Raw genomic sequence first — 12,311 nt, 5'->3', positions numbered from 1 at the left:
CAACGTGAGCCAAGAGCACAAGCACTCTGCTGGGAAGTGCCTGTTCCCACCAGCCGGCTCCCAGGATACCAGGCACCGTGCAGAGGAGCTCACCTGGCTGGGGCAGCCGCACCTCACCCACCTGTGTCTGATGGCAATAATGAAGCACCAGGCATGCAGAAGAGCAAGAAAACATGCCCCACAGAGATGAGATCAACCAACCAGTCATCAAAGCTGACCCAGAACAAAGATGCTAAAAAAGATGTTATAATTGCATTTCATATGCTCTAAAAGGTAAGTAGAAACATGGAAGATATTCTAAAGACTGAAATCAAGCTTCCTAAAATAACTACACAGTGTGAGATCAAGAATACACACTGGATGGCATTAATGGCAGATTAGACATTGCTTAGAAAATAGTAGTGAACTTGAAGATCTAGCCGTAGGAACTATGAAACAAAGAGATAGAAGAGGATTTTTTAAAATGAACAGAGCATCAGTGAGCAGTAGGACAATTTCAAGTGGCCAAATATATTTTTAATTGAAATCCCCAAAGTAAAGGAGACAAGGGTGGGACAGAAGAATGAGTTGAATAAACAATGACCAAAATTGTTCTAAATTTGATAAAAACTGTAAACTCATGGATCAGTGGCACTCAGTGACTCCCAAGCACAAGGAACATGAAGAAAACTACAACAAGGCAAAGTATGATCAAATTGTTCAAAATCTGTGATGAAGACAACCTTGAGAGTCACAATAAAGAAAAGATACATAGCATGGGAAAAAACAAGGGTGACAGTAGAGTTCTTGTCAGGAACACTACAAGTGAGAAGGCAGTGGAAAACCTAACAAGTCCTGAAAGAAATGCATCTGTCAAGTTAGGATTCTACACCCAACAAATGTCTCTCATAAATGAAAGCAAAATAAAGAATTATTCAGACACAGTGAAGTTAAAAAGATGCATCACACACCATGAACAATGTCAAACAGTTGTCTTTAGAAAGAAGGAAAAACATATCAGGTGGGAACAGGCATCTACACAAAGGTTACAGAATACAAAGTCAACATACAAAAGTCGATTTTGTTTCTCTCTGTACCAGGAATGATTTTTGGAAATTGGCACTTAAAAAGTTATACCAATTTTGATAGCATTAAAAACATAAATTACTTAGGATTAAATCTGATGAAAGATGAATAAGACTTGAACACTCCAAAATATTGCAAATTAAAGAGAGAAATTAAGGAAGTCTTAAATATTTACAGAGATATACTTTATTTAGGAGTAAGAAAACTTAATGTTGTTAAGGTGTTTATTCTCCAAAAACTGACCTGTGGAGTCAGTGGAGTACCAATCAAGATCTAACCCATTTTTTTGGTAGAACCTGACAATCTGCTACCTAGATTCATATAGGCATGCAGAGGACCTTGGCCAAAAAAACCTGGAAAAGGAAAACAAAGTTGAAAGCTAACACTGATTTTAAGACACATTGTAAAGCCGCATTTCTCCATGCCAGGCTTCAACAGTACGTGAACTATGAATTTCCAGATGTTCAAGCTGGATTTAGAAAAGCCAGAGGAACCAGAGATCAACTTGCCAACATCTGTTGGATCGTTGGAAAAGTGAGAGAGTTCCAGAAAAACATCTACCTCTGCTTAATCGACTACACCAAAGCCTTTGACTGTGTGGATCACAACAAATTGTGGAAAATTCTTCAAGAGATGGGAATACCAGACCACCTGACTTGCCTCCTGAGAAATCTGTATGCAGGTCAATAAGCAAGTTAGAACTGGACATGGAACAACAGACTGGTTCCAAATAGAAAAAGGAGTACATCAAGGCTGTAAACTGTCACCCTGCTTGTTTAACTTATATGCAGAGTACATCATGAGAAATGCTGGACTGGATGAAGCATAAGCTGGAATCAAGATTGCCAGGAGAAATATCAATAACCTCAGATATGCAGATGAGACCACCCTTACGGCAGAAAGCAAAGAAGAACTAAAGAGCCTCTTGATGAAAGTGAAAGAGGAGAGTGAAAAAGTTTGCTTAAAACTCAACATTCAGAAAAGATCATGGCATCCGGTCCCATCACTTCATGGCAAATAGATGGGAGAACAATGGAAACAGCAACAGACTTTATTTTTGAGGGCTCCAAAATCACTGCAGATGGTGACTGTAGCCATGAAATTAAAAGACGCTTGCTCCTTGGAAGAAAAGCTATGACCAACATAGACAGCATATTAAAAAGTAAAGACATTGCTTTGCCAACAAAGGTCCATCTAGTCAAAGCTATGGTTTTTCCAGTAGTCTTGTATGGATGTGAGAGTTGGACTATAAAGAAAAGTGAGGGCTGAAGAACTGATGCTTTTAACTGTGGTGTTGGAAAAGACTCTTGAGAGTCTCTTGGGCTGCAAGGAGATCCAACCAGTCCATCCTAAAGGAAATTAGTCCTAAATATTCATTGGAAGGACTGATGCTGAAGCTGAAACTCCAATACTTTGGCCATCTGCTATGAAGAGCCGACTCATGGGAGAAGACCCTGATGCTGGGAAAGATTAAAGGCAGGAGGAGAAACAGATGACAGAGAATGAGACGGTTGGATGGCAACACTGACTCGATGGACATAAGTTTGAGTAAGCTCCGGGAGTTGGTGATTAACAGGGAAACCTTGTGTTTTGCAGTCTGTGGGGTCGCAAAGAGTCAGACACGACTGAGAGACTGAACTGAACTGGACTGATAAAGCCGCAGTCATCAGTGTGGTATTGGTGTGAAGACAAATGACTGGATCAATAAGTACTTTTTCTGAAAACATTAAAGTGTCCATTAAGTTGATGAGACAGGAGTCACAGTTGCTCTTGTCCAGATAACATGATGGAAGAATGGGGTGAGAAGTGGTGTTTCTGGTATGGAAGTGAGTTGAGACTCCTGGAAGAGGGAATCATGTGGGACTCCTGCCCCTTGTTCTAGGCACAGAGAGGGTAGTTAATTTTGATACTTCAAGAAGCAATTGTGTGGATGTAAACAAATGGGACACAAGAGAGTTGACGTGCTGGCCTCCTGGGCTCCGGGATGAAGCTGATGGTGCTGGCTGACTCTCACCTCCTGCAGAAGACCAACAGGCAGCCCCTTGAGGACATCTAGGGGCAGAGACCATGCTGGGGGTGGTCAGTACTGAACCCCTTGCTGGGGGGTGCTCAGTACTGAGCCCCCTTCTAGGTGGTCAGTATTGAGCCCTTCTTGGGCATGCTCTGTACTGAGACCCCTCCTGGAGTAGGGGAGGGAATGGAGCCCCACCTGGACTTGGAGGTGAGTCTAGCTCTGGCCTGAGGGCGGGGTTAGCTACAGGAGGGGGCGAAGTGACGGACAGGAGAAACTGAGTGCATGCCCCGGGCCTGGAGGCTGAGGGGTTGTGTCCAGACAGAGATGGCCCTGAAGTTGTGGACTTTCCAGCATCCGCTCCTCCATGCGACAGGACGTGATGGCCTGATAGTGAGGGAAGGACAGAGGTGACAATAAGCAGATCATTTTTCACTCACTTGCTTTTTGTAAAGCACCCACTGAACCCAGTCCTGGGAGGTGGAGTGGACCTGTGAGAGCTGGCAGGATTCAGGGGCCCAGAGTTACTGAGATGACAGGTTAGAGAAGTGGGGGGCAGACTGAGAGCAATGGCATGTCCACAGTCTTTCCTCCAGCAGCCCACGTCTACTCTGGTGTCACAGACCAGCAGGCTTAGCTAGTAACAGACACACATTTGGGTCCTGCCAGGCGGGCGACTGAGGGCCCATGGATTCTAACCCTCGTACCAGCTGTGAAGTGAGCCCCACCTCTCCTGGGAAGTGTTCTTTTCTTCTCCAGTGGTTTAGTTCTGTGAAATCTGTACAGGTGTTTTAGCTGAGTTCTCTTTTCTCAGACACAAATATTCTGAAACAATTTTATTCAGCGCTTACTATGTGCCAGGCACCATTCCAGCTGTTTGGAACATGTTAGTGAATGAAACGTGAAGATCCCACCACGCAAAACTTACGCTGGGGTAGGGAGGTGGATGGTGAGCCTTCATCGGTGATCATGGCTAATGCTTGGCCAGCTTGACCACTGGGTATGGGAGCCAGGGGCTGGGCCATAACTTCCAGTTCCAGGTGGAGACCGCCCAGCCACACTGTCCAGAGATCCCCTCACATTCAGTGGTGCCTGGTAACCCAGGGCCTCCCCAGGCTTCTTCCAGGCTCCTCCAGTGTCCACTAAAAAAAATACGCACAACCTAAAAGCTGAGAGTTAGGTTTTATTCAGTAGGAACGTTAGGACTCGAGCCCAGGAGACAGCATCTCAGGTGACCCCAAGAGCGCTTTGAGGAGAAGGAGCCAGGCTACATACAAGTTTGTAGGGAGAGGCAGGTAATGTAAATATTAAAAGATTACTGTTAATTAAGAGAAAACTATATCTCTCACATGAAGAGATTTAATGATCTTCTCTGTATGGGAAGATACAAGCGTCCAGTATTGCTGAAAGCATTTCTTTCATATGCACATAGCTATCTGGGGCCAATCCTGCTTCTTTATTGTTCACAGACTAATTCCTTGTTCACCGTCAAAGAAGGTGAATGTAATGGGTGTGGCCACCTCTCACATCCCCCAGCTCCTCAGCGCTTACAGGAGAGGAAGCAGCCGATGGCTTCCAAATAGCTGGCTTTGTTTCACCTGGACTCAGAAATGTGCATTTGGAAAAGGCTTGTAGAGAGTAAAGCAGGAAACGTTTCATTTCGCTAGGGGCTTCAGGTCTAGAAGGGTTGAACAGGATGTTTGTAAAACTGGCGTGTACTGGCAGACAACTGCAGTTCATACTGTAGGAACCTGGGAAGGGCCAAGGCGAGGGCCTCGACAGAGGTGTGGGCGGGATGGCGAGGCCGCAGCCCCAGGATTGCCTGCAGACTGACCTTCCCCCGCCCTCTCAACCCCTCTGTCCCAGCTGCCCACCCGGCCCAGGTCCAGGGCCGGCCGACCGCCACGGTGTCGCCCCTGCGCACTCAGAACTCCCCGTCTCGCCTGCCCGCCAGCCTCAGGCCTCCCGCCTTGGGGTCCCCGCAGCACAGCCCCCAGCCAGTGACGCAGTGCCCCCGGCCGGCCATCCCGCTCGCCTCGGCAGCCTCGGCCGTCACCCCTCCCAATGTCAGCGCCGCCAACCTCAACGGGGAGGCCGGAGGGGGCCCCGCCGGTAGCCTGACCGCATCCAGCCCCACCGGCGCGGGAGGCAGACCAGACGAGAGGAAAAACGAGAAGGTAAGTGCCAAGTGGGTGGTCCTACTTCTTTGGCATCAGACGCCTTTTAGGGAGGGCGATCCAAGCCCAGCGTGCTCACGCACATCAAAAAAACACCCACCCCCTCCTCAAGACACTTCAGTTCCTTCTGGAGAAAAGCCGTGGTGAACTACTCGCTTTGCTGGGATTAGACACTGCCAGGTGTCAGGACATCTAATAACACGTCCACAGACCTCACGCGCATGTGAGCACTTGCCATCCTCCCCTCCATGCTCCGTCCACAGCGCACACAAGGGCAGTGGGGACACAGGCCCGGGTAGAGCGCCGGCCTCCTCGTAGGTGTGGCTGGCCCTCAACTCTTCCCCAGCAGTGAGGGAAGTGGGCTTATTTCAGGAAGAAACTGAGTCTGGGGAGCTGGCCTCAGTCACCATCAGCTAGCGGTCAGCTGAGCCAAGACGGGAGTCCAGATTTCTATGTCAGTGCCGCAGATGGAATCATAATTCAGACCACACATGTAACTTGCCGTCTTCCTGTAGCCACATTGTGGAAAGTTAAAAATGAGATAAAAAGTGAAATTCATTTTAATGGTGTAATCTACTAGACCCAATATCCAAAAATGTTGTCATTTCAGCATGGGATCTGTATAAAAAAATCGTTGATGAGCTGTTTGACCTTTCTTCACTTTTGGTCTTTCAGGGCAAGTGAGACGTGTCCAGTGGTCAGGCCACTGTGCTTCCCAGGCTGTGCTGGACGGCGGGCCCGATCCCCAGCAGGGGTCACTCCTTTTATTGGCCTCACTGTCCAGGTGGCTTTTTCTCATGCTCTTGGCTTTGCTACAGCCTGGGGTATTTTTTTTCTCTCTCTCTCTCTAGTGTACGCTTTTTAAAAATACTCATTCACATATTTGCGTTGCCCTTGTGGCTCAGATAGTAAAGAATTCTCCTGCAGTGGAGGAGACCTGAGTTCAGTCCCTGGCTTGGAAAGATCCCCTGGAGAAGGGAACGGCTACCCACTCCAGTATTCTGGCCTGGAGAATTCCTTGGATAGAGGAGCCTGGCAGGCTGCAGTCCTTGGGGTCACAAAGAGTGGGATACAACTGAATGAGCTTTCACTTTAGGGGCTTCCCTGGTGGCTCAGCTGGTAAAGAATCCGCCTGCAATGTGGGAGACCTGGGTTCGATCCCTGGGTTGGGAAGATCCCCTGGAGAAGGGAAAGTATTCTGGCCTGGAGAATCCCATGGACTATACAGTCCATGGGGTTGCAAAGAGTTGGCACGACCGAGCGATTTTCACTCTCATTTCATTCACATATTTATGGCTCTGATGGATCCCAGTTGCGGCACTCAGGATCTTCGATCTCCACTGTGGCATGTGGGAGGGATCCAGTTCCCTGACCAGGGGTCCGGGCCCCCTAGATTGGGAGTGTGGAGTCTTAGCCGCTGGACCACCAGGGAGGTCCCTGTGGATGTTTTCAGACCTTTCAGTATGAAACCAGCTTTGATTGGAGCATGCCCCTCAAGTAGACAGCATCCTCTCTGGTCCCTTGGGGGCAACACCTGATCCAGATGGTGAGGCTGTCTGCCTGGACCCCAGAGGGTGGTGAGAATGGGGAGCAGGGCGCCTGTCAGTAAGAGGAGGCCTCTGGCAGCCTCAGCTGAGCAAAGGCCAAAGAAGGTAGCCAGTAGAGGCAGCCCAAGAGCCGCTGGGAGGCCCCAGGTGGGAGGAGGATGGGGGTCAGACCTGACCAGGGACACTCACGTGCCTCCCTCCCCTGCATCCACTCCAAGGCTGACTGCTGGCTCCAGACAGCACTGTCTGTGGCCCCAGCATGCTGAGGGTCCTTCTTGTGACCCAAGTTTGAAACGACCTTCAGGAGTCACGAGACCAGCTTAGTGGATTTGGACCAGTGTGTGTTTAGATGGAAAAGGACATGCAGCGGGTCAGCAGACCCAGCACATAGGAGGGTCAGCATGTGTGGGGGTTGGTTGCTATTTTGTGCTAAGTCCTGATTTAAAACTTACTTCAGAAATCTCAGAGCCCTGACTGACCCTGGAGGTGCCTCATGCATAGCGGGCATCTGGTGATGTTTGTTGATTGAACAGAGTTGGAAAAACTGCCGGTAACGTTCCCCCCGCATGACTTGTAGAAAATTCTTTACTTTATGGGCTGGAAGAAAGTTAACTTTCCCCTGGTCGATGAAGGGTATTTCCTTAGTATTTCCCCTGGTATTTCCTTTTCACAGAGTAATAGAGTCTGGGAACTGGAAAGAACTTCTCAAGATCTTCGCATTAAACTGTTCATTCTTGATGACCCTCCTAGGTTCAGAGATGCTGAGGCACTTGCCTGGGATCACAGAGCATTGGCTGTGGGGCCAGGCTGAGGACTCTGGTCTCCAGGCTGTCCAGCCCCAGTGCACTGACTTGTGGTAGCCTCCCCTCTCCATGAGACCGTGACTGCTGATGTTTTTGGCTTGTGCAGGACTTGGAGGGCAAGAAGTCCAGGGTAACTGCTGGCAGGAGGCCCTGAGGTCGGCCCAGAAGAGGGGACTCTGAGCCTGGGGCATCTGCCTTCTGGTTGTACATGACTCAAGTGCAGCCAGAAGGGGTCCCATGAGAGTGAACCATTTGACCAAACTCATGCAGAAGGTGTGGCCTCTGTGGGCTAAGCCTTTGGGGGTGGGTTTGGGCCGATGGAGGCCGGTGGCTTCCCTGGTGGCTCAGACCATAAAGCGTCTGCCTGCAATGTGGGAGACCAGGGTTCCATCCCTGGGTCGGAAGATCCTCTGGAGAAGGAAATGGCAACCCATTCCAATATTCTTGCCTATATAATCCCATGGATAGAGGAGCCTGGTAGGTTGTAGTCCATGGGGTCGCAAAGAGTTGGACACGACTGAATGACTTCACATGGTTCTGTGGTTGGGCCAATGACCAGGGCAGAGCAGGCAGGCCTGCTTACTGTAGGGACCTCATGGTGACCAGTTTGCAGGCGAACTGTCCTTTATTAACCACAGCCCCAGATTAAAATTGTGTGTATATATGATGTGAGGGGGCTTCCCTGGTAACTTACCTGGTAAAGAATCCTTCTGCAATGTAGGAGACCCAGGTTCGATTCCTGGGTCAGGAAGATCTGCTGGAGAAGGGATAGGCTACTCACTCCAATATTCTTCGGCTTCCCTGGTGGCTCAGATGGTAAAGAATCCGCCTGCAAAGCGGGAGACCTGGGTTCGATCCCTGGGTTGGGAAGATCCCCTGGAGGGCATGGCAACCCACTCTAGTATTCTTGCCTGGAGAATCCCCATCGACAGAGGAGCCTGGTGGGCTACAGTCCATGAGGTCTCAAAGAGTTGAACAAAACTGAGCGACCAAGTACACCACACATGATGGGAGGGATACAGTGACATGTTTAATGAAAACTCAGGAATGTGCAATCTGAAGAAATCTTGAAGATGAGGCTTTTTTTTTTTTTTTTTTGGAATTGTCCCTGGACTTTTTTTAAAAAGGTTCTTCATTTTGGGCTGTGCTGGGTCTTGGTTGCTGCATGGGCTTTTCTCTAGTTGCAGTGAATGGGGGCTACTTTCTGGATGTGGTATGCAGGCTTCTCAGTACACGGCTTCTCTTGCGGCAGAGCACAGGCTCTAGGGTATTCAGGCTTCAGCACTTGTGGCATGTGTGCTCAGTAGCTACAGTTCCCTGGCTCTAGAGCACAGGCTCCATAGTTGTACACACAGGCTTAGTTGCTCGTGACGTGCGGAATCTTCCCAGATCAGAGATGGAACATGAGTATCCTGCATTGGCAGGCAGATTCTTTACCACTGAGCCACCAGGGAAGCCCCAAAGTTGAAGCTCTTAAACAACCAGCCACCTTTTCCTAAAGTGAAGAACCACTGGTTTGTGAATTTATTTCCCCCATTGGGCATCCATGCGCCAAGCAAGCCGCTGCCCGTGCTGTTTCTAAGATGTGGACTAGGAGGAGGGCTTTGCCAGCTCTGTAACCAGCGTATCGGTTGTTGCCAAAGTGTTTCCAGTTTCAAGACAGGCCCTGGCTTTCTGTGCCAGTGCCCCCGGCTCTGCCAACCCCACCAGCAGGACAGGGGGAGGCATCCTGCAAACATCCTACCCAGTGGGGGAGTGGACTAGGTCTGACCTCACCAGGACCGGCATCCCCTGCAGGCCCCAACATCACACTGACCTCTGCGGGGAGGACAGGCCCCCACACAGGGCATCCTGCCCGCAATCAGTGCTGCATCACCAGTGGGGCTCAATTACACAGGAAACTCACTGAGCACACAGCCCAGGAGGCACATTCTCAAGGGCTTCAGGAACCCTGTTCACCCCACAAATGAGTCGCTGAGGAGTCCGGCGGTCGTCTGGCCCCCCATGGGCCATGGAGACCTGTGTCCTCCCGGGGACATGTGTGCTGGGCAGACCTGCCTGCTGCGGCGCTGGAGTTGGTGCCCTGGTGGGTGGAGGGCCCTTTGCTGACTGCCCCAGGCCTCTGGAGGCCTCATGACCTCAACCCTTCACCTTGGCTCCCTACAACTGGACTGCTGGTGGGAGAAGGCGGGTGGGCGTGAGGCAGATGAGTGCTCCTCGGGCAGACAGTGAGCCCATCCTGAAAGCATATGTCCCCACTGTCAGAACAGTGAGGCTTTACAGGCAACTTACTTTTGGAGAGAATGTGCCATCAGAGCGTCCCTCCCCCGGTGACACGGGTAGGTCGCAGACTCTGAGTAGGACAGGACAGGGCCCTCTGGTCTGCGGAGAGCTCAGAGCCAGCCTGGGACCTTCTCCTCTGCACTCTCCCAGAAGGGCCTGGCCAACCTCCAGGCCTCCCTCTGAGGCCCCTGGCCCTTGTCCTGGGCTGAGCCTCAATCTACCAACTTCTGGGCCTTAGCTCAGTGTGGTGCTGGTGAGCTTTCAGGGCGTGATGCACACCTAGGGGCCAAGGCCAGGCATCTGGTAACCCCCAGGAGTGAGGCCAGGCCTTGGTGCTCAGCCAGTGCCCATGCCCTCTCCTCGGGCCTGTTGGTCAGCTTCTCCTGCTGGGTGCCCAGGGCATCAGGGTATGGGGTGAGGGGCGGGGGAGGGCAGGAGCCAAAACTACTACACAGTGAGTGGAGCTTGAATTTGGAGAAGGAGGGCCCAAATGAATGGATGTGTGTGAAAGGGGTGGAGGCTCATGTCGCTGCCCCCGTAGGGGCTCCAGGGGCTTCCCCTGCTTGATTCCTGCACCAGTGAGGTAGCAGCATGACACCTGCCACCATGCCATTGGAAGGAGGAAGTGCTCATTCGTGCTTTATTGTTCCATCACTCAGTCATGTCTGGCTCTTTGTGACCCCATGCACTGCAGCACACCAGGCCTCCCTGTCCTTTGCTATCTCCCAGAGTTTGCTCAGATTCATGTCCATTGAGCCAGTGATGCTATCCAACCATCTCATCCTCTGTCATCCCCTTCTCTTGCCTTCAATCTTTCCCAGCATCAGGGTCTTTTCCCATGAGTCGGCTCTTCACATCAGGTGGCCTAAGTACTGGAGCTTCAGCTTCAGCATCGATCCTTCCAATGAATATTCAGGGTTGATTTCCTTTAGAACTGACTGGCTTGATCTCCTTACATACATGCCTAGCATAGGTATTTGGATGAAAGTATTAGGAGCCACTCTTGCCTGGAAAATCCCATGGATGGAGGAGCCTGGTAGGCTGCAGTCCATAAGGTCACAAAGAGTCAGACACGACTGAGCGACTTCACTTTCCCTTTTCACTTTCATGCATTGGAGAAGGAAATGGCAACCCACTCCAGTGTTCTTGCCTGGAGAATCCCAGGGACAGAGGAGCCTGGTGGGCTGCTGTCTATGGGGTTGCACAGGGTCGGACACGACTGAAGTGACTTAGCAGCAGCAGCAGCAGCATTAGGTATCTGACAGTTCACTGAAGGCCAGACCCCATACGAACTGCGGGTTAGATATAGATGCACAGCTTCTATTCCTGAAGCTCCTGAGGAAAGATTAAAAGGGGATTTGATTTTGCAGTTTCAGAAAAAGGACACTTACTGTTGCCAAACCAAGAGATGCTGCCTACTTGAAATGAACCTGGGCCAGTTGGCATTCTGTTTGTGAAACGGTACTTGTTCATCTCCACACTGGAGGCTCCATTTCCTGTGTCCACCAAGAAACACGGGTGTAAAGGGGTTTTTAAGGTCTTAGTTTCACACCTGACATTTAGCCTGAAGGATGGATGACACCCAAGAAAACTATTCCAGTCAGAAGTTGGGTTTTTGCTGCAAAACATTAAACCAAAATTCACTTTTTTAGAGTGTTGAAGCTTTTTTTTTTTTTGGCTGTGCTGGGCCTTTGTTGCTTCAGGCTTTCTCTAGTTGCAGTGAGTGGGGCTACTCTATGTTGTGGTGCTCAGGCTTCTCGTTGTGGTGACCTCTCACTGCAGAGCAGGGGCTTCTAGGTGTTCGGGCTTCAGTAGTTGTGGCAAATGGGCTTAATTGCCCCAGGGCATGTGGGATCCTCCAAGACCAGGAATCGAACCTGTGTCCCTTGCATTGGCAGGCAGATTCTCAACCACTGGACCACAAGAGAAGTCTCCCAAATTCATTTTTAAAATAGCAGTAAACTCTACAAATGGAAAAGATTTGTGACTCACCTGTAGTAGCCACCTCTTTTAAGTCTCCCAGGAGGGCAAATGTTACTGTAACTAATCAGGATGGGGGAGATTTGACACCTGAACACCCAGAGCAGCCAGGAGAGCTGGCGGTACAAAAGGTGGATGTCCAAGTACATCCGAGCGGCCGTGGGCCATGGGCCCAAGAGATCCAACCTCAGCTAGAATGATCTGGTACAAAATTCCAGCCCAGCACTAGTGCTGTCTTCTGAGACCGCTGTGTCCTCATCAGAGGTGGGAGACTTTTTTTCCAGTCCTTCATGCCCAGGGAATCTCAGCTGATGTAACCAGTTCAAGAGAAAAACCTGGGCACAGCCCATAAACCGAAGGTAGTGCCCACAGGAGGCCAGGCCAGCAGGTGGCCCTCAGGAACTGCAGTGCCTTCCCATCTTGTCACACACGCCATTGTGCGGGC

The 12,311-nt window shown here is 50.4% G+C and overlaps 1 protein-coding gene across 1 annotated transcript in view; it reads left to right on the top strand.

The window, feature by feature from the left end:
• Nucleotides 1-12,311, top strand: part of SH3RF3 (SH3 domain containing ring finger 3) — a 160,410-nt gene that overhangs the window by 127,737 nt on the left and 20,362 nt on the right. The window contains exon 8 of the mRNA XM_052648940.1: nucleotides 4,943-5,253. Within this exon, the coding sequence (XP_052504900.1) occupies nucleotides 4,943-5,253 (311 nt within the window). The remainder of the gene's footprint in view (nucleotides 1-4,942; nucleotides 5,254-12,311) is intronic.

Source organism: Budorcas taxicolor, chromosome 11 (genome assembly GCF_023091745.1).
Source record: "Budorcas taxicolor isolate Tak-1 chromosome 11, Takin1.1, whole genome shotgun sequence".
NCBI lineage: Eukaryota > Metazoa > Chordata > Mammalia > Artiodactyla > Bovidae > Budorcas > Budorcas taxicolor.
This window is presented reverse-complemented; position numbering and strand designations above follow the sequence as displayed.